The sequence below is a fragment of the Lethenteron reissneri genome, chromosome 24 (genome assembly GCF_015708825.2).
Source record: "Lethenteron reissneri isolate LAM-NWPU_2019-01 chromosome 24, ASM1570882v1, whole genome shotgun sequence".
In the NCBI taxonomy this organism is placed as follows: Eukaryota; Metazoa; Chordata; class Hyperoartia; order Petromyzontiformes; family Petromyzontidae; genus Lethenteron; species Lethenteron reissneri.
In genome coordinates, this window is record NC_083802.1 from 19,887,533 (window position 1) to 19,912,257 (window position 24,725).

General features: G+C 51.3%; 2 protein-coding genes across 2 annotated transcripts; one reads left to right on the plus strand and one right to left on the minus strand.

Annotated features, from left to right (window-relative positions):
- Positions 1–268: 268 nt before the first annotated feature.
- Positions 269–10,211, minus strand: VPS45 (vacuolar protein sorting 45 homolog). The gene is made up of 15 exons (XM_061558632.1): positions 10,061–10,211; positions 9,402–9,536; positions 9,209–9,269; positions 6,507–6,586; positions 6,199–6,267; positions 5,604–5,741; positions 4,912–5,022; positions 4,128–4,262; positions 3,738–3,848; positions 3,442–3,609; positions 2,903–3,061; positions 2,680–2,787; positions 2,455–2,576; positions 2,063–2,194; positions 269–1,648 (listed from the first exon to the last, which is right to left on the minus strand). Exons 1-15 carry the CDS (start codon positions 10,151–10,153, stop codon positions 1,555–1,557), a joined length of 1,716 nt encoding a protein of 571 aa, XP_061414616.1. The 5' UTR covers positions 10,154–10,211; the 3' UTR covers positions 269–1,554.
- A 4,071-nt stretch (positions 10,212–14,282) lies between these two features.
- Positions 14,283–22,869, plus strand: LOC133346776 (aquaporin-3-like). The gene is made up of 7 exons (XM_061558633.1): positions 14,283–14,351; positions 15,137–15,367; positions 18,552–18,678; positions 18,795–18,932; positions 19,595–19,713; positions 20,386–20,603; positions 22,012–22,869. The coding sequence occupies exons 1-7, from the start codon at positions 14,298–14,300 to the stop codon at positions 22,217–22,219; spliced, it is 1,095 nt and encodes a 364-aa protein (XP_061414617.1). The 5' UTR covers positions 14,283–14,297; the 3' UTR covers positions 22,220–22,869.
- The last annotated feature ends 1,856 nt before the right edge of the window (positions 22,870–24,725 follow it).

A 24,725-nucleotide genomic window follows, 5' to 3' on the forward strand; every position in this document is an offset into this window, starting at 1 on the left:
CAAGCAAACCATCGTGCCACAGCAAATGCTGCCCTGGTCACAACGCAAACAGGCATTGCCACAACGAGGGCAGCCGCAACATCGGCACAGACGAAACAACAACACGCGCGCACTGCACGGCAACACGGCACACAACTACAGGACACAAAAATACGATAAAACTAGCGTACCCAGGAAATACGCACCACATGAACACACGTTTGCGTGTTAACACCCGTGCGCATGTGACAGCACGTGCTCTCACACATTCACAACTTTGCACAGGCCATGCTATAAAAATGTGTTCACCACTGTTTTAATGTATAGATCAACTCCAATAAATGTACAAATTCCCACAATTAATTCATGCTGCAGTTTTAAATTAATCGACGACCAACACAAACAAGTCGCCGTGGACAACACGATTGTTAATAAATACCAGAGCAGTCCAGTCCATTATGATCCACCACCTTTTCACGTCGACCAATGAACAGATGTACACAAACTGCGTATTACCCACTTCGCTCGTCAATTTACACCTGCACGTCATACATGTGATGGAGTATAATTAGCCAGCGCAGAGATCTGGGAAGCAGATATGAATCCTGGGCAGAGGGAGATAGGGACAGTCAATCGGTGCCTGTATCAAGGCTCTCTCTGCACTACAGCCCCTGTGCCCGCAAGGAATTGCTTATCCAATGAATGAGAGTGCTGCAGGCACCGACACCGACGCATACAAATTAGAATCATTGGCCAAATTGGAAATCTGGGAATGTGGCGGGCAATGAGGTACGGAGCTGCAAACCGAGCAACCCTCGAGGGTGGGACAAGCTGCTCGGTGGGCGAGCGGTGCCGCGTGAGCGGTGCCGGGTGGAGGTGACGGTGACCCCTGCGGCGAAGGGTGCAGACAGGCGGCCACGACAGCCTCTCGGCTTGAGGCCGATCACCAAGGCCTCACGATGTCCTCCTGCGAGAGTTACCAAAATGCTGGGACGCGGCACTACTATACGGGACGCTCATCAGGCACGTTTGGCCTCCTCTATGTAAATTACTCGGGTGGCAGGTGTGAGGGGCAAGTGTGGCCAACCTATGAGTGCACGGACCAGGGTTGGAGTCCCAGTTAAAGCATCCCAAATATTAATACTTGGTCCCAATAATGGTCTCGAATAATTAAGAACTAGAGATAAGAAAAAAACATAACATCTGCAGTGGCAATATCTTAAAAGCAGCCATTAACAACACAGCCACTGAACACACCTTGAAATGTGAAGCATAATGATTGCCACACCTTGGCATCAGCATGCGCATGGTGTGGGTTCACAAGCATCACGTGCAAGGCTCGTTACCCCTGACACGAGACACTGCGGTGACGTCATTCATGACCGTTCCCTCCTACCCACCGTCCCTCGGGTCACGACCCCAAGGTTGGTCACCACATCAAAACAGTAACTGGGGTCGTATTTTATGAGGATGAGTTGTCGACAATGCGTGCCTACACAGGAGGCACACAAGGAGAGTTCTGGGTCCCACCGTGTGCCAGGGCAGATCCCACTGCAAGGGCGAGAGGGCCCCTGCTCATCTGCGTGTCCCCGAGCGAGCGGTGGTGCTGCTGCTGCCAGACCTCGCGCTGGCGCTCGTCTGTGTGGCCTTGGTCACCTCCTCCAGGAAACTGCACACATGTTCACAGATGCAGTGTCACACTCACCAGCTGGCAGAACATGATCATCTTCCTTTAAACAGTAAAGAGCCCTCCGAGTTTCATTATTGCCTGGATTTCCTAACTTACGATACAATTTTGATTTGTGTGTCTAATAAATGTGGATATTAAGGTGCCTGGGTCTTTAACGCCCCCTGCAGAGCACAATATGCACTTTGGTTGCGAGCAACCACTGAATATAACCACTGTGGGAATCGATCATCGCCTCGATGAAAAGTGCTCAGTGCAACTACGTTCAAATGTTGCCTATTATCGATCCATGCGAGGCCAGTTAAGGAAAGGCAGAGATCTCTGTAAACTCCATGACAGGGACCCAAGGTTATGACATCATCGTTCCGTAGCGATGGCGCCACGAGCACCACGTACCTGCGTGTGTTATGGATGTTGGTCCCTCCGAGGATGACGCGCACGCCTGGGTTCGTACGGTTCAGGTTGTAGACGGTCAGCGCCTCCTCGTACGTCGCCCCGCCAACCATGAACACGATGACGTCCTGCGGCCTGCGCACACCCAGCAGCGGCACGCGGCTCTCACCAAAATCTTTCCACACACTCGCGCATCACCAAAACGCCGGCGTGGATTGTGTCTTCCACTCAAATCTCCATCCCTGTGCTGCTCGGACGAGGTAGTGGCACTGCCAATCAGTTGGAACCGCGGCGAGTCCTGCCTGCCCGTTGTTGCGCAAGGGAAATATTCGTTTTTTCCACACGAGGGCGTCCTTTGAGCGTCGAGCGATCATTTCACAGCCCTCGAGCTGTACCTGTCGCGCAGGCTGCTGGAGCCCAGGTAGGGGTGGCTGGCCTCCTTGAGACGGCCCTTGAGCAGCTGGTCCAGGGTGTCAGCCAGCAGGGGCTGGTGTTGTGTGTACACGTTCTGGATGCCCTGAAAAGCAGAGAACCGCGTTGGCGCGTTAACGGCCCTGCAACAAGACAAGTGGCGGCGTCGTGACGGCAGACGGCACACTGCAAAATATGACAAAAACTACCTTGAGGCCTTTGAAGAACTGCTTGGTGATGGACATGGGGTCTTGGCTTCCAAACAGGTCACTCCCACGTACGCGTAACCCCCCGTACTCCAGAACGGAGTTGACCAGCTGTTAGGAAGAACACAACGCCTGAGTGAGGACCGAGGCGTTGACGCCGGCGTGGAAGCAACGGGAACCGGGGACGGGGACGGTGACGGCGGTGACAGCAGTGACGGCAAGGTACCTGGCGGTACTGCGAGGAGACCTGGCGGCGCGAGAGGTCCTCGAGCAGTCCGGACAGGTTGTTGCTGCTGTGGCGCTCGTAGCGCAGAGCGTAGAGCATCACGAGCCGTGCCGCGTCCAGCTCGCTCACCTTGGGCTGCTGCAGCATGCGCCGCAGGCTCTGTGATCATCACGCAAGTAACCAACGCTGTCAACTGGAAGTAAGTGGACTTGAGCAGGACGTGTCACTAGAAGGGACGGTGACCAGTGGTTGAGACTAACGAAGGATAGTCAGCCGAGGGAAGGAACGTACCCGAGAGGACATCTAACATGGAGACAGAGCAAATTAAATACGCCGTGAGCAGATGCTAGTGGACTGTTACAGGACCCTAAGAGATGGCGAAAGCTTGAGGAGGCCTTCACCCCGCAATGGTTTGATCGTGGGTGATGATAAATTGCCATGCGCATGGCCAACAACACCCATTCCTCTACGTGCGCATGCCCACACGTGCACATCCACGTGCGCGCACTCATGTCAGTGTGTGCGTGTGCGCATCCCACCTGCAGTGCGCTAGAGTGGTCGCTCTGGCAGGCCAGCTCCTGCTCGAGCTCAGAAACGCTGAGAAGGGAGCGAGAGGCCACGAGCCGCGACAGCTCCCCCACCACCGTCACGTGCTTTGACACGGTGCCCGACATCTTCTTGAACTGGGGATAGTTCTCCACAAATGCCTTCGCACGCACACACGCACAGGGGTGGCCGGGTCAAGGGGAAACGAACAAGGGAATGCGCACGTCTCAGTGTTGCGATTATCTAAGGCTTATGAGTGCGATGGATGAATGGAATCATCGGCGCTCACCTTCATATCAGCGATGGACTCCACCTTCTGCGAGCTTTTAGACTTTTTCTGAAATTCTTCCATTAGGTTCTTAATGTTCGTGCCAATCTCACCAAAGTTCAGGTACATATTCTGCAAGATTCATAACACATTCGCCACACATTATAAAGCTTGAAGATAATAACCATCTGAATAACATTCACTGAACTTTATGAGGAAAAAAAAAAGTGTCTCCATGCTCAGACAGCAATGAGGCGGTGCACTTATGGTCGCATTGGCAGACTTAAGCTAGCGGTGGAAATTCCTCATTCCCATAGCTGAAGCCAGTCTCTCCATAGGAGGACCACTGTTAAAACGTGAGCGGGCGTACAGGGCTAAGGCGAGCGGGCCGCAGGGAAGGGCGGCACCTACGCTGGCGTAGAAGTCGTCGTGCTCGGAGGAGAGCACAACCTCCTTGAGGTCGCGACCCACACCCGGCACGCTCGATAGGTCGATGCGGTTGTTGTTGATGCCGAGGAGTTCGTGCACCATGGCCTGGTAGGTCCACTGCACACGCAGCACCACACACAGAAACGCGATTCCACCACGTGCATATCCAACGCGTTGTCATAAATTGTATCTTGACGGCGGCCGCAAACTCGATGGCACAGGTTCACCACCAATACTGGGCAGATGATGATCCTTAAACCATGAGTCTGATATACAGTGCCTTAAGAGGCAAGGTTGGTGGATCGTGCTGAGACCACAATGTTAGCCTGTAAGAATGTTTTCTGCTGTAAGGCACCATGATCAGTGAATGTGTTTGATATTTGTTGAAATGAATGTTGCACGGCTATGATGTGGTCTGCTAATCCCTCATATGGGTGGGGTTTCTCCATGCTGCCCATGTTTATATATGTATATATGCATCCACCGTGGAGCTGGAGCAATACAATCAGATCATGTGCAAGTACGAGATGGATTGATACATCGCAGGACCTTAACAGGTGGCGGCTTGGGAAATCCTTTATCTAGCACCGGATTGATGACAGCGGATGGCATGTTATCTGACATTGGCCGTGGCTGTGCAGGGCTGTGCTCGGTGTGATTGGTTTGGTTGGACCAGGGGTGTGCTGGCTAAGCCACCGAGTGCCCCGTTGGTACCATGTGTCCTGTAGCTTCTGAAAGGACGAAGCCACAGGGCAATGGGCGCTACCTGGTTGAGCAGCGGCGTGATGGCGTCGTCGTTGCGATCGAGCACAAGCAGCAGCGGGGGGACGTCTGTCTTGCGGAAATCGAACAGCGCCGCGTCCTTAGAAATCATTTGCTTGAAACGTCGTTGGGGAAAAAAATGTCGGGGCAAATAAGTTAGGATGATAAAATGACAGCTCACACTTGTTGAACTTTTGGATGTAAATTTTAAAAAATGTGGAATATCCCCAATAAGCCATAACGAATGTTGTGTTTATCACTAGGACAGAGCTAACTACAAGTCTAGGCTTGAATCTAACCTTTAAGCCAAGCAAAAAAACCAAACCCTGCCAAATATTTACCAGGTCTTAATCCTAGCATTCACCATACATGAGCTCTATCCTAACTCTTGCTCTACTCTAAGACCAGCGATATCGTAACTCTAGTCCTATCCTAACTTTATTCAAGCCCAGATCATAACCACGGGGATGACTTTACATATTCTCTGCTATGGTTATGGTTATGGCTTGGGATAAATACAAAGCTCTTACCATAACCCAAGTGCTACCCTATGCATAATTATATTCATAACTCGAGCATTAACTTAAACTTAGCCCCATTAAGCGACACAGGCATTAGTGGCTGGATCACCAAACATGTCCCATGTGGGCGTGGACTGGGCCACGCGGGACTGGCGGGAGTCGGGGAAGCAGGCACCTTGACACACTCGGCGAGGCGGCGTGCCAGCTCCGACGAGTGCTGGTACCGAATCACCGGGCACTTCTTGAGTGACAGCAGCACGGCTGTGAGTCCGAGGGTGGCTCGTGTCAGCAGCACCGGATCCCAGCTGCGACCCTGCCAGGGGCGGATGCCACCATAGTCTTGTCACGATGGCTGGTGTCTTAATCATCATTATCTTCTTTATTATTTATATCACTAAACCTCCCATGCAGTATATATCGAGGCACCAGACCAAAGGGTTATTTGCGATGACTCAGTTAGAAAGTGACTGCAGACAAAATACATTGTTCAAAAACAACACAATATAACAGTATACAAAACCAACCAGAATAAACCAAATTGAAAGTTATATTGTGCTCAAAATTATTCTATTTTGGTCCTCTTCATACCAGTATACACTATATGAAAACATGTATTGACTTTAGTCTTAAATTTATTAATTGTAGGCACGTTAATAATATTTCTGGGTCCATTGTTCTACAACTTACGTGAGGTCTCATAAGAAAAAAAAGGCAGGTAAATCCATCAGGGTCACTAGTCGTAACGAAAGGACGTCTGTGAGTGCGCAAACCTGTGAGCAGCCGGTGAGGTTCAAGGAGAATATGTGGGGACTGATGGCAATATAGTCAGCATAGAACTCCTGCAGAGACATAGAGAGAATCCACGTGGTCAGGGCTGGCAAAGGAGATGAATACCACTCCACGCCCATTTGCACACGGAGCTGCTTTGACATGGTTTTGTGCAATAATGCAGGTGCAAGCTTGCAGGGTCTAGCAAGTGAAAGGGGCGGTGCAGTGAGGTGGCATCAGTGGCATCGGCAACAATGACCTCTTGACCCTGAAACACAGTAGTGTGGGTGCGTGTGCGTGCGCTAGTCACCTTCAGCTCCCGCACGACCTCATGCTCATCTGCCTCGGCCAGCGTCTTCACGTCGCTCTTGCTCACCACATTGCTGAAGTCTGCCGGGATGAACCGCACCACAGACTCAACCCTCAGTGCGTAAAACTCGAGTCGCTCCCATTACCACCGGACAATCGCTCGCAACAGTCACAATCAGAACCGGTATACTACCATGACCAGTCTCCCTCGACAGGAATTTCCAGTTAGAGGGAAATGTGCCACTTGTCTCAACGCCTCCAGTGGATGGCTGCCTCCAGCTGAAATCTCAATGGGAGTCTACTTAACTCCCGCTGTGTCACAAGAGCCACTCAAACATATCTTGTTAACAAGTGGCTTAAAATCAACACTCCAACTTGTGACGTCATGTAGGTTTCATGCATGGGCTTGACAAAAAGCAATTCCTATCAATATTTTACAACAACAAAAGTTTTTACACTATGGGGACCTCATTTGCCAGTAAAAATATGATAATTGGTTCTTTACCCTTCTATCTGGCAACAAAACTGACACCTTTTTGCAAGGAGTCATGTTTGCATAGACCGCAATACCTGCAGTCATAATACAAACAAAAGAACATAACTCTGATAATGTGCACTGTCCTTGAAGTTGATTGGTCCACACCCGAGACAGCTTTCCTTCGAGCCTAGTCTCATATGGGTTGGACCAGATGACGCCAAAAGGCGCACAACTCAAGGACAATGCACCATCAGAGTATGAGAGCTCGGGGCAAGCATCTACACTATGGGGACCTCATTTGCCAGTAAAAATATGATAATTGGTTCTTTACCCTTCTATCTGGCAACAAAACTGACACCTTTTTGCAAGGAGTCATGTTTGCATAGACCGCAATACCTGCAGTCATAATACAAACAAAAGAACATAACTCTGATAATGTGCACTGTCCTTGAAGTTGATTGGTCCACACCCGAGACAGCTTTCCTTCGAGCCTAGTCTCATATGGGTTGGACCAGATGACGCCAAAAGGCGCACAACTCAAGGACAATGCACCATCAGAGTATGAGAGCTCGGGGCAAGCATCTACACTATGGGGACCTCATTTGCCAGTAAAAATATGATAATTGGTTCTTTACCCTTCTATCTGGCAACAAAACTGACACCTTTTTGCAAGGAGTCATGTTTGCATAGACCGCAATACCTGCAGTCATAATACAAACAAAAGAACATAACTCTGATAATGTGCACTGTCCTTGAAGTTGATTGGTCCACACCCGAGACAGCTTTCCTTCGAGCCTAGTCTCATATGGGTTGGACCAGATGACGCCAAAAGGCGCACAACTCAAGGACAATGCACCATCAGAGTATGAGAGCTCGGGGCAAGCATCTACACTATGGGGACCTCATTTGCCAGTAAAAATATGATAATTGGTTCTTTACCCTTCTATCTGGCAACAAAACTGACACCTTTTTGCAAGGAGTCATGTTTGCATAGACCGCAATACCTGCAGTCATAATACAAACAAAAGAACATAACTCTGATAATGTGCACTGTCCTTGAAGTTGATTGGTCCACACCCGAGACAGCTTTCCTTCGAGCCTAGTCTCATATGGGTTGGACCAGATGACGCCAAAAGGCGCACAACTCAAGGACAATGCACCATCAGAGTATGAGAGCTCGGGGCAAGCATCTACACTATGGGGACCTCATTTGCCAGTAAAAATATGATAATTGGTTCTTTACCCTTCTATCTGGCAACAAAACTGACACCTTTTTGCAAGGAGTCATGTTTGCATAGACCGCAATACCTGCAGTCATAATACAAACAAAAGAACATAACTCTGATAATGTGCACTGTCCTTGAAGTTGATTGGTCCACACCCCATTGTCCTTGAGTTGTGCGCCTTTTGGCGTCATCTGGTCCAACCCATATGAGACTAGGCTCGAAGGAAAGCTGTCTCGGGTGTGGACCAATCAACTTCAAGGACAGTGCACATTATCAGAGTTATGTTCTTTTGTTTGTATTATGACTGCAGGTATTGCGGTCTATGCAAACATGACTCCTTGCAAAAAGGTGTCAGTTTTGTTGCCAGATAGAAGGGTAAAGAACCAATTATCATATTTTTACTGGCAAATGAGGTCCCCATAGTGTAGATGCTTGCCCCGAGCTCTCATACTCTGATGGTGCATTGTCCTTGAGTTGTGCGCCTTTTGGCGTCATCTGGTCCAACCCATATGAGACTAGGCTCGAAGGAAAGCTGTCTCGGGTGTGGACCAATCAACTTCAAGGACAGTGCACATTATCAGAGTTATGTTCTTTTGTTTGTATTATGACTGCAGGTATTGCGGTCTATGCAAACATGACTCCTTGCAAAAAGGTGTCAGTTTTGTTGCCAGATAGAAGGGTAAAGAACCAATTAACAAAAGTTTTGGTTAGTGTTAGTTTAAAAACCCTATATTTCCAGCTGGTTCATTCCACAGCTGAAATTTGGAGGGAAATCAGTTTGTATATTACGAGTAAAAAAATCTATTCCAGCCATTTTCAATTCATCAGTGGATGTAGGCTTTCCCATACTATCTCAGTTATTCTTTAGGCATATTTCACAATGTTGGTTAGTGCAGGGTGGAAAAGATGAGGGGAGGGTGGGACTGGTTATGGTACCGCTTGCCAATGGTGTTAGCCACGACCGAGTCTGGAGCACATCGCACGAACCGCCGCACTTACAGATGAAGTATAATCCATACTTGGGCCGTCTTAGTTCTTGCACCAACAGCTCGATGCTTTCCTGTCAAAAAGCAACACATTGACATCATCAGCTATGCAGTTGACAACACTGCAACACAAAATACAAGCACCACAGTGTATCCCTTTGCTATTTGTTGAAGGGAGCTTCACCTATCAGGAAGCGGGCACTCACCTTGACGGGCCGGATGAAACAGACGGCCTTCAGATGCTTCATGGGCTCGCGGTTGACAGAGTCCACCCTCTCGAAGAGGTACACTTCCTTCTGGAGGATTTCCGACTGGGAGTAGACCATGCTGACAATGCTGGTCTGGAGGAAAACGCAGACGCGTGTTAGACAAAGATACACACACCTAGGACTACATTTAGAGATCGCGCGAGGGTTCATGTCTGGCTGGTGTGCTTTGCTGAGCAGTGACAAGGGCTGTAACAATCGCGTTATGGTTTCGTTCAGTTAGGATTAGATCTAAGTTTTGGTTAGCGTTAGTTTCAAGCAGGCTAGACAGAGTAGACATTACTCGCCCTAACCCGAAGAATAACGCTATCACTCTACCACCACCCCGACATATTTCCGTAACCATAACACGAGACCTAAACAGACACAGTCCAGAAGTCGGAGTGACACGCAACCTGCCTCAACAATCCCCCACGGACTCGGTCACACATTCAAGCACGGAACCAACCACGGGGCCATCCTCACCCCGCGCCCCTCACTCCCAAGCACGCCCACCCCGCCCGGCCGCTAGGAAAAGCGTAAGGCTCCGCGCGGGCCTAGGCGACAGCAGGCCGGCAAAGATGCCGTCGGGGTTGGACACCGGAGCGGGGCTCACGCACCGTGTCCTTGTCCATGAGCAGGACCTTCATGCCGGGCCCCGTCTCGCCGATCATCTTGCACACATACTGCTTCACGGCCGACACCACGTCCATGATGGTGGCGGCAGCAGCAGTGACAGCAACAGCAGCAACAAATCGATCCACCACGAACGACGATTCCCAGAAACGATTGCGGCGAATCGAATCGATTCTTCCGCTCCAGGCCGGGGTCTATCCACTGCGAGACGAGGCCACCCGGAGCCGGCGCGAGTTTCTTGACTCTTAACGAGTCCCGAACACCTCCAAAACCACGGTGCTATGCTTCTCATCAGGACTCAAGCAGGAAGTTATTTCCCCCCAATTATATTCCTTAAATAATCATCAAATAGAGCAAGTCAAGATCTATTAGTGTCTTGGGGTCATCTTTGATTCCAAATTTAATTTTCAAGATCACTGATTATATTAGTAAAAAGACAAAATAAAAAATTGGTTTTCTGTATCGACACAAGCACTGCTTCTCCCCTATGTTCCGCTTGGAATTGATAAAAGCTACCATACTCCTCTACTTGATTACTGTGACATCGTATACAAATCATCCCCAAGTACTCTACTGAAGAAGCTTGACTCAATGTATCACTTGGCCTTAAGATTTGTATTGAACGGCCCATATAAGACCCTCCACTGCGATCTCTACATTGGGTCAAACTTAACTTCTCTTAATGATCGACGGCTTGTGCGTCACAATCTTATTTATTCACGATGTACTTACAAAAAAATCAGACTACCTGCTGGATCTCCTCACTGTTTCGAAGAACAAATGTGACCTAAGGTCTTCGCTCATTTACCAGCTTCACATTCCTTATTTGCTGTACAAATACTGGGGGACGGGCCTTTGCTATTGATGCCCCCAGGGTCTGGAATGCTATCGCCAGTAAACTGCAACTTGGATCACTACCTGTGAGATCTTCACTCAAAACTGCTCTAGAGGAGTTGTACACCCCTAGCTGCCACTGCAATTCAGTGGCCTGAAATCAAATGTATCGTTCCGGATGACCGCTGCAAAGTAGGATCTTGTGTTTTGATTATAGTGTGCTGATCTTAAAGGTGTATTGAAATGTTTTTATACCGCTACTGATGCTCCTGCTGTTATGGAGTGACTCATGCAGCCAGCTATGGCTGCAAAGTTTGGTCGTACATGTTATGTATATCGTTTATTGTTAAATTTGAATCACAGTTCCTATGATCACTGCTAAATAGCTTTATTTTGGTGATTTTTAAAACGTTTTGGTTTGGCCATGTTTGTTTGTTGTAGTATAGAGTTAGCCTGATAACTTTAATCTAAATTGTCTTATGGTTGTTATTGTTTGATTTGCCTTCCACTGGGATTTTTGCACACAACGTTGATATACGGTGCTTTTTCTTGAAGACTTTGCTGTTTTTTCCTGGATTTTTCTGTTGCGTGTAGTCACTTTAAGATGTTTCTTGTTCATGTTTTTGTTTGTTGCGGTTGCACCCGAGTCAAGAGCCGCATGGCTCACACGGTTATAACAAATAAATGACATGAAACTGAAATTAAATGAAACTGAAACTTTGACCGTGCTTCGATCGCGCTGGTGAACGCGGGGAGTAGATACGTGGGGGCATAGAGACGTACGGTACAACAATGAGTGTGCCTGCACTGCCCCCATCCACGCAGCAGCAGCGGCCCCAACAGGGCTACCACTTTAACGTCACAACGGGTTAACTCGACCCCACCCGGGTCACTACGTAGCCGCGTCAGGACGGTCACTTGTCCCTGACCCACGGAGCCTCAAAGTCAGAGGTCGCAACCGGGTACCCGATACCCGTACCCTACCCGATACCTGGCTACCCGTACCCGGCCAGGTACGGGTACCCGCTTGCGACCATGGTGCGGCCGGGTACGGGTAAGGAATCAAAACCCGTTTGCGACCTCTGCTCAAAGTACAGTCTCAGAGCGACGAGCGGAGAGACAGATCACGGGGAGGTCACTCCTCGAGACGGCCGCCATCGCTCCGGCCCCATCCTCTCGAGCGTGGCCACGCCCCCTTCTCGATCTCTCCCGAAGGAACCGGGGCCAGCGCCACGTGTCCCTTAAGCCTCCTTTTCGGGCCCCCTTGCTACCCCGTGCCGTTCACGTACCTTCTCTCCCCTTCTACGGAACCATGCCATCTAGGGCCCGCTTCCCTGCCATAGGGGCCGTCCATAAATGACGTCACGCGATTTTGGACGATTTTTGACCCCCCCCCCCCCATCATTACATGGCGTCACAAAAAGTCAGACAACCCTCAAATATGACGTCACAAAGCTCTGCCATGCTTCAAATCGCTTTAAACTATTGTCATTGTAGTGCGTATTTAATGTGCCGCTGCACTCTGATGTTGTGGGAGAAAACATTTATTAAAAAGTCTATTTAATTAAGTAGAACGTGTTGTCTATATTTATTTAAAGTTGCGCATTTTGATGTGGCGTCACATTTCTCAACCCCCCCCCCCCCTCGTCACACATCGTCACAAATGTCTGACGTCCCCCCCCTCCCCCTAGGTGCGTAACGCCATTTATGGACGGCCCCATACCTCCGCCGGTGCCAGAGAGAAATACGAGACCTAAGCAGTTACCTGCTCGTGAACCTAGATGGCGCACACGCCATGAGACTCCATTTACATCTCTACATATGCGAGCACGTGGAGGGCCGTACGACTGAGATCACCACGGTTGATACCTAGGAATGTACCTCTTATTTCTTAATTCGTTAAACTATCTGTTGGACCTACTCCTAAAATACTTTCTTTCCGTAGAACGTTGGCAAACGTGTGGCTTTGGTCACGCTCTCGAAAGGACGGGGTCACGCGCTGAACAGGACGATCCTACCCAGGCAGGGGCCGTGAGAATTCTTTCCAGCGATGTTTTGGCACCGAGGGCTCGCATCGGAGTCCCAGAACGGCACGGGATTCCGACGAGCTTAACCGCGTCTCACAACGAAACGGATGGCTGGGCGCGTGGCGACCTCGCCGTGAAATCTCTGACCAACGTTCGCATGCGAGGATGTGCATGGTTTATTTGGTTTGTATTCCGTTATTTTATTCTATTTCGCATGGAGACAGCAATATGTTCATGAGCTCAATGCCTGCTGGCCACGAGAAGGCTTCAGGAGGGAGTTGGTGTAGATTGCGTTAATATAAATGCGTCGTTAAACTCGCCACCACCCGACACAGCCAAATAGGAAGGTTTGTCACGTAAACAGAACGTGACAATTGGTTACTAGTACAGCACACCGGTGTGTTGGGAATTAAACCCACAACATGTTCAAGAATTGTAAATGTTATGGGTTTATTCTCCAACACACCGTAGTACTACACTATTAAATAATTGGCATGCTGTGTTTACGTGACAAACCTTACTGATTGGGTGTGTCAGGTGGTGGCAGGTTTAATTGCACATTTATACGCGTTATAACCCAAAACACTTCTTATGATAACATTGGTCGCGAAGGCCAACGTGTTAAACGGAGTTTGTGTAGTTTTGCTGTTCCTCGTCCTCCGCAGACTCCAGTGGATGCGGCCCATGGTGTGGGTTGCATGCCCACACTCGCACTTCTGGGGTTTGAATCTCGTGTTGTTGTTTTTCATCTTCTGACGGTGATCATGACATTTATCAGCGAGTTGACCAAATCAGCCGGGTGCCTTCTTTGATCAGAGCGCTTGACTAAAAATTGGCTTAGCCTTATCATCCCATCCGAGTTTATAGAATTGGTACCACTTAAAAGGAAGCCATTAGTAATCCTATTAGTAAACTGCCCCCTGCCATAGGAATGTGGAATATTCTAGCACTGGCATGGCTACATTTCCTTCCCCAGTGCCGATGTTTATACAACCCACCTGGTAGTCATTTATGGCTGAGTATACCTATAAGAGAAAATATCCCCTATATAGCCTTGAAAAGACTGTTTGGGAAAATGGTGTTAGCGAGCACCTATTATGGTATCCACACACACACACCCGCAAACACCCACCACACGCCCGCCACCCGCGCATACACTTCACCATCCCTATGCTGCCCTTTTATTAATTCCGCGCGTCGATGGGAGTATACTTAGCCCCACGGCAGCGCGTCCAGGAACTAAGTTTAGAGACGACACGCGGGCAGTCACCTGCACCAGACGCATCACTCGGACTCAACATCAATCAAAGGTAAACAAGCTTGCAAGCCAGGCCACCGAGGGAGCCTCGTCTATTCCGTCATGCAAAGTGTGGACAATCGACAAGAGTATCTATACCTCGGACATTTATTGAAGGTGGGTCGGGGATTAAAATGATCAAAGAAAAGAGAGCAGTTTTTGAAAAATAAAATACCTAAACATGTGACTAAGAAAAGGAAGAAAGATTGTAAAAATCGTGCATAACGTGTTACGGATTAAAAAAAGAAGACATGGGGATTGAAAAATAAATTAAGCAAAAGCTGAAAAGTGTGCAAAGAAGCACGGAGAGATGCAGCCTTGAAATGACACTGGGAGACAGGCAGAGAGCGACAGGCAAAGGGATACACGGATCGGAGAACGCGAGCAAGTTGGACACGAGAAGGAGGAGCCGGGGCCGGTGGTTACGGCAGATTGGTGCGAGGGCCTCGTACTGCCACTGATGTTAGTCGTCTTCCAGGAATTGAACTCGGGTCATGAAGGTTCATATTCAACTGTGAAAACCATGACTGTAGATGTCTATGTTAAAATAGATGGGCAGATCACCACCAGCAAGGTCTTATCGCGTGATCTTGCCTGGGTGATGAAATACGATATGGAAATGTACAAAAATATTCGCTGCCTGGTCAGGCCCCCACATTACCACGTGGTTACGGGGGCTCGTCTGCAGCGGAGAACACCGCTGGAGCTGCGCCACCGCTCCCCCTCCCCATGTCGCCGACGCGCCCCGCCCCCTCAATTCCCGCGTCTCCCACCCCATTCCCTCCCTCCCACTCTTTGTCCGTACGCCAATTCCCCCCCCCGTCCATCCCCGTGTCTCTCACCCCGTGCCTCGTACCCATGGCTCGCACCCCCCCCCCCCAACCGCCCTCCCGCCCCCCTAGCCTCGACCAAAGGGCGCTCAGGGAGAGGTCCCGCGACCCCGGGAGCGGCGCCAGGACCATGCGCATCCATCGGCGCGCGCCACTCCACCTCGGACCGACGCCGCGAGAGATCAAGACATGTGCTCTCCCCGGCAGCTCCACGCTCCGACGCGCCTGGCGGCCCGGATCAAGGCATCGAACCCGATCGTGAGGGAGGCTCTGGCTGAGTTCCTCGGCACGTTCGTGCTCATCGTGAGTATTGCAGAAGCGCCGCGCTCTCGGGGAGTGGAGGCGGCGGGTCGATCATTAACGCAGCCGCCGCGCCTCCGACCCTCGTCACCGGCGTTGCCCCCCGATTGGCGTGGCGCGCGGGGACTGCCCCGCTCCGACCACAGTGCACAAATGCCGTTCGTTATTTATTTGGAAAAGCGGCGATATCACGGACTATTTATTATACAGCTTTATCATTGGCCCGTGATACAGTTGGCAACCACATTCTATCTTCGGGACTGTCAGCACTGAGCAACGTGGCTTTTAGAGCGAGTGGGGGGTGGGTTTGCGGTGTGGAAGATAGTTCCGGAATTATAGCTGAGCAGTTGTGGTGAAAATGTTCAGCGATTCTATCTCGTCGGAATCAAAGGGACTTCTCTGAAAACACATTACCCTCGTAGTTTGATGATCACTCCAGGAATTGCTACACCGAGACTCTCATCTTCTCATACCAGCTCACACCTTATCGTTACCATGCCCGTCATAAGTTGCTTCTCTTCATCTCATTATTATTTTTCCAAGCACACGAATTGCAAGTCCAGTGTAATCTCCGTCGTGTTATCTCCGTTTCATGTTCGTGTCTGATCTGCTGTTCAGTTTAATCCTCTTCTCGTCTTGCTGCCCACGACGAGAGGGCTTTGGCAGAGAGACTTCGTGTCGCTGTTCCTCCTCCTCCTCTGTTGAAGGAGCGCAGACGACCACAGCGGGTTCACTGCGCGGTCCAGAGTTTGGGTCGCATAGACAGAATCGCACTCCTGTGGCTTTGATTTCCCATTTACGAAGGAGATGTGTGCATTGTCCTCTTGGTGTTCTCATGCGGTTGATGGTTCCACCGGTGTCTTCGATAAAGAGAAATGTCAAAGCCCAGGGATGGTGCGGTGATATTTGGGTCCCAAATGCGGCGTTTATTCTTTATCATTGAGCACTGCGCGGATTAAGAGAGGGTGCAGTAAACCTGCACACGTGTCAGTGTTGACATAATTAATACTTGTGTAAATGTGTGCGTTTGAGTATCTGCGGCAATGTGCATCTGTATTTGTCAGTGTGTGTCTTTGTATTTGTCATTGTATGTGTGAATATGTGTATGAATGTGTGTCTGTGTGTTTACCAGTATGTATGTTTGTGAAAGTACGTCTGTGTGTTTGTCGATGTGTATCTGTGTGTGAATCGGTGGCTGCTCGCCAACGTGTCTATCTGTGCGTTGGTCTATGAACCCGGTGACCCGAGTTCCATTCCCGCTTAACCAACATAAGTGACGAATATCTGAACCGGTCTTGGGCCTCCCCTAGGTCGACTCAGCTTTCTATTGAGTACCTGGTGCGGTGTGTAAACATGGGCATTGGCCAGCCACTTCTTCATGTGCCATACTCACAACACTTTTCCAAACAGTCTGTCAAGGGCTACACGGGGATCTTTGTCTTTTTGTTGGCCACAGTATTTCACAAACTGCACTATGATACCAGTTCACTGGGGTTCAATTTCACGCAACGGATTGCATCAGTGGCAAGCAATATCGGAAACCGGTCTTGGGACCCAATCTCGACTCGGCCTTAAATGATGTACGTTGATCTTCTTTCACAACGTGCGTAGTCAACCGCGCTAATCGGAGATGCAGGGGAAGGACAACAAACTAAACACGAATAGCAATTTGAAAGAAATTAGTTTTCAATGTAGATGATTTAAAAGTGCATAGCTCCAGTGAAATCCTGGTGCATTAAACAAATCCTCCACTCCCCGCTTGCACTCGAATCTCCTGGCCGGACCACCATTCAACACATCACAGATAAACATCACAGGCGCTGTGACCTGCTATCACACACACGCCACGCGCATGAAAACAACAACCATTCGCCACGAATTGGCGGCAACGTCACCACAGCGCGTGTGCCAGGCTAGGTGCACTTTGAGGTCACGTGAAAGTGTCGAGGGCTCGTTGGCAGGAGGTCACACGGCCAGACCCAGGTGCCACGGGTTGACTGAGTAGGAGCGGCAAATGCACCACCTGCGGAGCTGCCTCCTGTACCAACGTGCTGCGCTTTAATCACCCGGCATGACAACAAAGACACACGCACACGCCAAATCTTCTTCTTCCTCCTCTTTCGTATGGCCAAGTGAAGTTGGCAGCGTCACGCGGTTGTCGAGGTCATCAAGACATTCATCCATTGAAGAGCCCCCGCTGTGGGGGGTGCGGTGGATGTCGGTGATTGTTGCTCACGAACCCGGCGGCGCGCGGGGTCACGCGAGCCGTGACCTGGCTCTGGTGACCGCAGAAGCCGCCTTCTTCTCGTCTTCATTGTCCATCCGCGGCTGAGGCGTCTGCCGCGTCTGCCGCGTCTGCCGCGTGCTGTTCTTGTAGCGGTTCGGGGCTCGCCGCCGTTCCCTGGATCGGTCACGCACGCGCCCAGTGATAGCGCAGAACCAGAGTTTGCTGTCCACCTAGCCTGGCACCACACAGTCGGTGACGGCTAAGGGCACTTCATCGCCCAAGTGCGTGTAAGGGTGCTCGTGCTCCACTGAGTGTGTGCGTGTCTGCGTGGGTGTGCCTGCGTGCGTATGAGTGAATCCGTCCGTGCGCTTGGAGAGTCGTTTGCACGCGCGCGCGTGTCTCTGTGTGCTGATTTAACGACCTCTCTGCTGGCGTTGTGGGCAGCAGAGGGAAGTGCAGAAAACATCCATTATGTTCCCCACTCATCTGTGTGCTCCCTACCTCCGCTGACTCGCAATGGCCGGTGCGGTGAGGTGTGGTGAAATAACCCCGTGGCCTGCAGAAGCGTGGGGAGGCCCTCGTCCAGAAGTTGATTGGCAAAGAAATGTGCACGTCAAGTGCTGGGGTATGCCCGTGTGCGCGTGGCAAAGTGTTCGTGTATGCGGGTGCGTTGTTGTGTGTGTTGTTCTATGTCGACCTAGGGGGGGTTCAAGACCGGTTTAGATATTCCTTGTTGGTGCTGGGCATGGCCGAGGTGGCCGTGTTAACGGTGTGGTTGTGCCTGGCGCAGCGTGTAAACATCAGCACTGGGGAGACCACGGCGGCTGGGCGTGATGCCGTCTGCACTACCGGCTCCTCTGCGACGCGAGCCTTCATAGGTGCTCGCCAACGGCGCCAGCCCCAGCGCTCCACACGGCTAAGCGTTCATCTCCGTGTTCTTTCTGTGGCGCGTTCTGCCAGGTGTTCGGATGTGGCTCCGTGGCTCAGGTGGAACTGAGCCACCACTCCGCCGGAGAGACTCTCACCATCAACCTCGCCTTCGCATTTGGGGTGGTCATGGGCGCTTACCTGTCCTGGGGCATCTCAGGTGAGTGGAGGACCTGGAGGGCACTTCAGCTGAGTTGCGATGGTTACGGTGCGATGGTCAAGGAGTAGCGATGCTGTGATGGTGATGGGGTGCTGGTGGTGTGTGCTGGCTGGCAGGTGCACACCTGAACCCCGCCGTCTCGTTCTCCATGTCGCTGATCGGACGCTTTCACTGGTGGAAGCTGCCCATTTTCTGCCTCGCGCAGTTCCTGGGCGCGTTCACAGCGGCCGCCACCGTCTACGGCCTCTACCACGGTAACCACAGCAACCGCAAGGACAAGCGGAGCTGGCGAGCCTCCACTCGACAGCCCCTTGTGGCCTCCTTGACGACTCTGACCTTGACGACTCTGACCTCGAGGACTCTGACCTCGAGGACTCTGACTGGGCGCGCATCGTCGCCAGGGAGCGAGGAAAGCCTCACCCAGTCTCTGGGATTCTTTTTCAGGGAGGTTCTGCATCAGGATAACGACTTGCGTTGATATGACGCTTCCAAAAACGCATCAGTCAATCAAAGCGCCTCACATCTCAGTCTAGCCAAAGGGACCCCCAATGGCAGCTTTCTCTGTGTAGCACAAGGTGCATGCAGCACCACCCTGCAAATGAACATTGGTCTGCCAGTTGGTCGCGATGACGTGATGTCGTTTTTCCCAATCAGGTAATATGCGAGTTGTTTATTAAATTTATGTTTTGAGAACCTGGAATAAACCCACCGCACGTATCAGGGAAAATGTCCGCATGAAGGGGTCCACGAACCCACTTGCTGTACTGCCATCTCTTGGTCACCCGCAGCCCAGCAGGTTCGGGAAGTCTCACAACTTTGCGTGATCCACGCAACCATTGCCCGCTAGATCGCCAACTCTCCACGCCCGGCTGGCTCACCCCCCAATCCCCCCCCCCCCCCCCCCGTTTTTCCACAGAGGCCCTCATGGCGTTCAACGGTGGGAACCTGACTGTGACTGGCCCCGGTGCCACGGCCGCGATATTCGCCACCTATCCCTCGGAACACCTGTCCATCGCCGGTGGCTTCCTTGACCAGGTGAGGGCGCGGCGGGCGGCGGCCAAGGGGAGGCCGCCAAGCATGCGAGTCTGCGTGGCCAGCTGAGAGCTCAGCTTCGAGAGTGACCCTGGGAAACCAAGACGACAAAAGCAACATGAGTCAAATAGAGAGCCGGTGTTGCTCTCTCGCAAGTAACCCAAGGCACATTGGGTTACTTGCGAGTCTCTGCAACTGGAGTAGAAACGTGTCCAGGTAAAGGTTCAAGTTGAGGTGGCCGGGTGGGTCAGAGATCAGAGCAGCACTGAGCTGGCACTGCTCAGATCCTCGGTTTGACTTCAGGTTTTAGCCACCACCCGTGATTAAACTGTGTTCTCAAGCGTAGCTAGTTGATCGTCCCGGCCTGGTCACCAATGTCTGCACAAAACACCCGCAGTTAATTGGGCAAACTGCCAGGTCTCAGAGTTAATAACATCTGTTTAACTGTCACGTGATGAACATTTATCGGGGGCAGGGTGAGTGGGACAGTGCTGCCCCCTACTATGTGAACCAGATGACACGCAAGGAGGTCTCAGAGGTAGCTCTGCGGTGTCCGCTTCCGTGGGCCATTCTCCAGCACGAAGGGGTGGGGGGGGGGGGGGATTGCACCACTCCGCGGGAGTTCGTCGCGTGACAAAGGCGGCCATCTCACCGCCCTGTCCCCGATCCCTGCAGGTGCTGGGCACGGCGCTCCTCCTGCTCTGCGTGATGGCGCTGCTGGACCCCAAGAACAACGCAGTGCCGCGCGGCCTCGAGCCACTGCTCGTGGGGCTCGTGGTGCTCGTCATCGGCCTCTCCATGGGCTTCAACGCCGGCTATGCCATCAACCCCGCGCGCGACCTCGGCCCCCGCGTCTTCACCGCCATGGTCGGATACGGCAGCGAAGTGTTCACGTACGTGGAGCGCACGGCGGTCAGCGATCACGTGCCGGGGGGGACACGGGGCAGGGAGACACAGAGCGGGGAGACACCAGGCAGGGAGACACCAGGCAGACAGAGAGTAGGGTGGCCAAGGATGTGTGTTTGGTGAATGGATTTGAGCTGCTCTAGCTCGCGTGTGGCAATGCCCGTCTCTGTTGGGTGCCCCGAACGAGTGGTGGAAACTCCATGTTCATATTCCAAGGAGTCAGAATTTCCGCTGCAACCACTGTAAACATTTCACTAAGAGGTGTGATTTTCTCAATACTGTAGAGATGATGGGTAGAGTTGACATCAGCATGGGAAGCATGGAATTTGAGATATTTTTGAGAGGGACCTGTTTGGGATTTATGGCCAATACCTGATTCAGTATTTAACATTTTTTTTGCTCTGGAGATCCTCTGCGGTTGAGCGTGCAGTTGATTTTTGTTGAGCGAGGTGAGAAGATTTTCATGAACCTTCAGGATGAGTCAGCCTCATGCTCACCTGGTCACCAGAAAAACAAAAACAAAAAAACAAATACAGTTACAGCAATGAAGCAAATAGAAATCAGAGTAAAAATCGATCACATTGCACAAACATAAATCAATATTAAATAATACATTCCCTGGAGTGAAGATCGGCTCCGGTGGGCTATATTTAGAGTCATCATAGCTACGGTGGCGATTGAGTGGCCTGTCTCTTGAGCTTCCTCGTGTCTTTGGTTACGACCGTGGCAATAGTCATTTCTATTTTCCAGCTTTCAAGAGATACAATAAACGCTCCACACATCCGTCAACAGCACTGCGGCCTCAAAAGTGAAAATGTATAAAAGGCAGCGTATTGGTCGATGGGTCTTCTTCACCGCAAATAACGGACCATTCGCCAAAACGTCGCCTATTATATATTTTTCATTTTAAAGCCACACACACAGACACTGTTGTTGTTGACAAGTGTGTTGAGTTTTGTGTTATTCGTGCTTTGTGCACCACTGCCTACGCAGCAGTAGCAGCGCCACTAGGTTATCCGTCAAGAGACGATTACATGGGCCCTCCTTTGCCAGTACCAAAATATGAGAATAGGTTTTTCCCCTTTTATCTGGCAACAAAACAGCGGTTACACCTGCTTTGTTGCCAGATTAAAGGGGAAAACTATTCTCAGACGATGACATCTTCGGTGAATGGCATGGCTTCATATTGTGCTTCAGGCGACCCCCATTCTTGCGGCAGAGAATTAACCTGGCTGGGGGACTCCAAATCGGCTTCGCAAACGTCGCATTTCTCTCGGAGGTGGCGACTCATGAGCGTGAGCACGGCCACTTGTCGGTGCAACCCGTGGTGCCGCCGGCTCCGAGTTGACCCAGCGGGCGGGCGTGGTGCGCGTTTGTCTCCGCGTGTGCGTGCAGGACGGGCCCCCACTGGTGGTGGGTTCCCGTGGTGGCCCCCCTCGTGGGGGGCCCGCTGGGCACAATGTGCTACATGTTCTTCGTGGACCTGCACCACCCAGCCCCGCCGGAGCTGTCCACCGGCAAAGCCAAGCCGCTGGTGGACAGCGACAGCGACCACCCCAAGGCCAACTACGCCGTGGCGGTGAAGATGGAGCAGCAGGCATAGCCGGGCATGCGGGTGGACCCTCTGCCCACCCAATCTACCTGGAGGCGATCAGGTGTACCCGGAGGTCACCATGTGTACCTGGAGCTCACCAGGTGTACCTGGAGGTCACCAGGTGTACCTGGAGGTCACCAGGTGTACCTGGAGGTCAACAGGTGTACCTGGAGGTCATCAGGTGTGCCCAGAGGTCACCAGGTCTACCCAGAGGTCACCAGATCTACCTGGAGGTCACCAGGTGTACCTGGAGGTCACCAGGTGTACCTGGAGGTCACCAGCATACAAGTAGCATAAAACTCCGTAGATGTTTGTTTTTACTATCACATATTCAGCTTTAAATGACAACGTGTAAATATTCCACTCCGGGTGTTTTCAACAGCCGCCCACTGGTGTCCCCGTGGAGATTCGCAGGGCCCCATGAGTGGACGTGGTCACCGCACCCAAGCACAAGCGCTGCCATTTTATAATCACGAATTTGTCCTGATTCAGGGCTCTATTTAAATGCACATTGTAGGCGAAACGCAAAAAACATACAACCCCCGTACGACGAGAATGTATTGTTTGTATTATCGCAATTTCCAGAGTGTATATTTTCTTAAGACGCGAATTAAACTGGATAAAATAGACTTTTGTTAAATAAATGATTGTATACATAAGCATCGTGCTGATGAGGATGGGTTTTCTGTTTTCGTTAAGATAACTGATGAGGTTTTAGTCCCAGTGCCGGGGTTCATCTGTGTTGACCGAACGAGACACATGTACAAAAAACTCCCAACCCCCCCCCCTTCCCGTGCCTATATAAAGCTGCAACAGCAGATCATTCTTTCTCACCTGATGACGGACGCTCGTGTTGCTACCGAAACGTCGTGTTCTTTTATATTTTTTTCTATCTACGTGACTTTACCGAAAGAACCATAGAGAATAGGGACACAAGTACACACACATTTGCAACAACAACAACAACCGACATTCGCCACTAAGTGGCGGTGACATCACCACGACGCTTGTGCCAGGCTATGTGCACCTTGAGGCCACGTGAAGTGTCGAACGCCCGCTGGCAGGAGGTCACGGGGCAGACCCAGATGCAACAGGTCGACCGACTGAGACGACTGAGATGACTGGCTGATGCACCACCTGTGTCCCCTACTGTGCCAACTTGCTGTGCTTTAGCCACTCGGCGCTCCGCTCGTTGTTGTGAGCGTCGCTCCTCATCCCTCCGTTATTGTTGGAGGGAGACTGCCTCCAACTGCCCAGTAGCGGCCTTCATGAGCCTCCTCCACAGAGGTCGATCTTGACACTGCTGGTACCAGTCATCAGCAAGTCCATTCAGCTCCACGTCCTCCTGTACCACATCACTCCATCTCTTCTCTAGCCCGTGCCACGCCCGTTTAGCCCCCTCGATCCGGCCGAACAAAAGCTGTTTAGGCATGCGGTGGCTGGGAATGCGGGCTACATGACCCAGCCAACCCAGCCTTGCCTGCCGGAGGAGCTCACCGATGGGACTTTGTCCACATCTTTCAAGGATGTGTGAGCTCCTCATACAATGCAGCCTGGTTAAAGCCAGGATGGATCGTAGACAGGCTAGCCTAAAAGTTTATAACCGGCGAAGATGTTCCATTAGGGAGGTCCACGTTTCGCAAGCATAGAGAAGGGATGGAATGACCGTGGCCGAAAAGACCTGAAGCTTCGTGCGGAGTGATAGACCAGGTAGCTTTCACACAGCGTTACGCAACCGATGGAAAGATAATGCTTCTCGACTGATTCGGAGTGAGACCTCTGCTGTTAAACCGGAGCTGGTCATGAGCGCACTGCCCAGGTATGGGACACTCTCCACTCTCTCCACAACTACCCTTTTACCAATTGGGAGTGGTGGGGATGGAGTGTCCGATGGTACAAAATACCCAGGCAGGTGCTAAGTTTTGGTGGGGCTGATGGTAAGGCCCCACCTCTTGGTGGCAAGCTCCAGGTTCAGTAGCAGCGCCTCTAACTCCTCCTCTGAGAGAGCAGCAATTACCAGATCATCGGATAACATAACGTGGTTGAGCAATAGGGAGCCATCTCTTGACCGCACCCGGGCATCGATGAGCCTCCCATTATATCTGTACCAAATGGAAATTCCTCTGGTACAGCTATTGAAGGCTTCACGAACTACGTGGTCAAAATAGATGTTACATAATGTGGGAGCCAGAGGACATCCCTGTCGCACCCCAAGATGGTGTAAAGGGAATGGCTATGACTCCCGGCCACGCTTGCACACACATACACGCACACGCACAAAGACAAAGATCCCCCGTATAGCCTTTACATATTGTTGGGGCAAGTGCTGTCAGCGAGCACCTGTGAAGGCCGACACGGCACACGAGGGGGTGGGTGGCCAACACCACGACCGGCCGCCGTTGTCTCCCCAGTGGCGATGTTTACACATTGCACCAGGTACTAATTTAAGGCTAAGTCGACCGAGGGGAAGCCCAGGACCGATGCAGATAATCGTCACTGGGATTGGGCGTGAGCG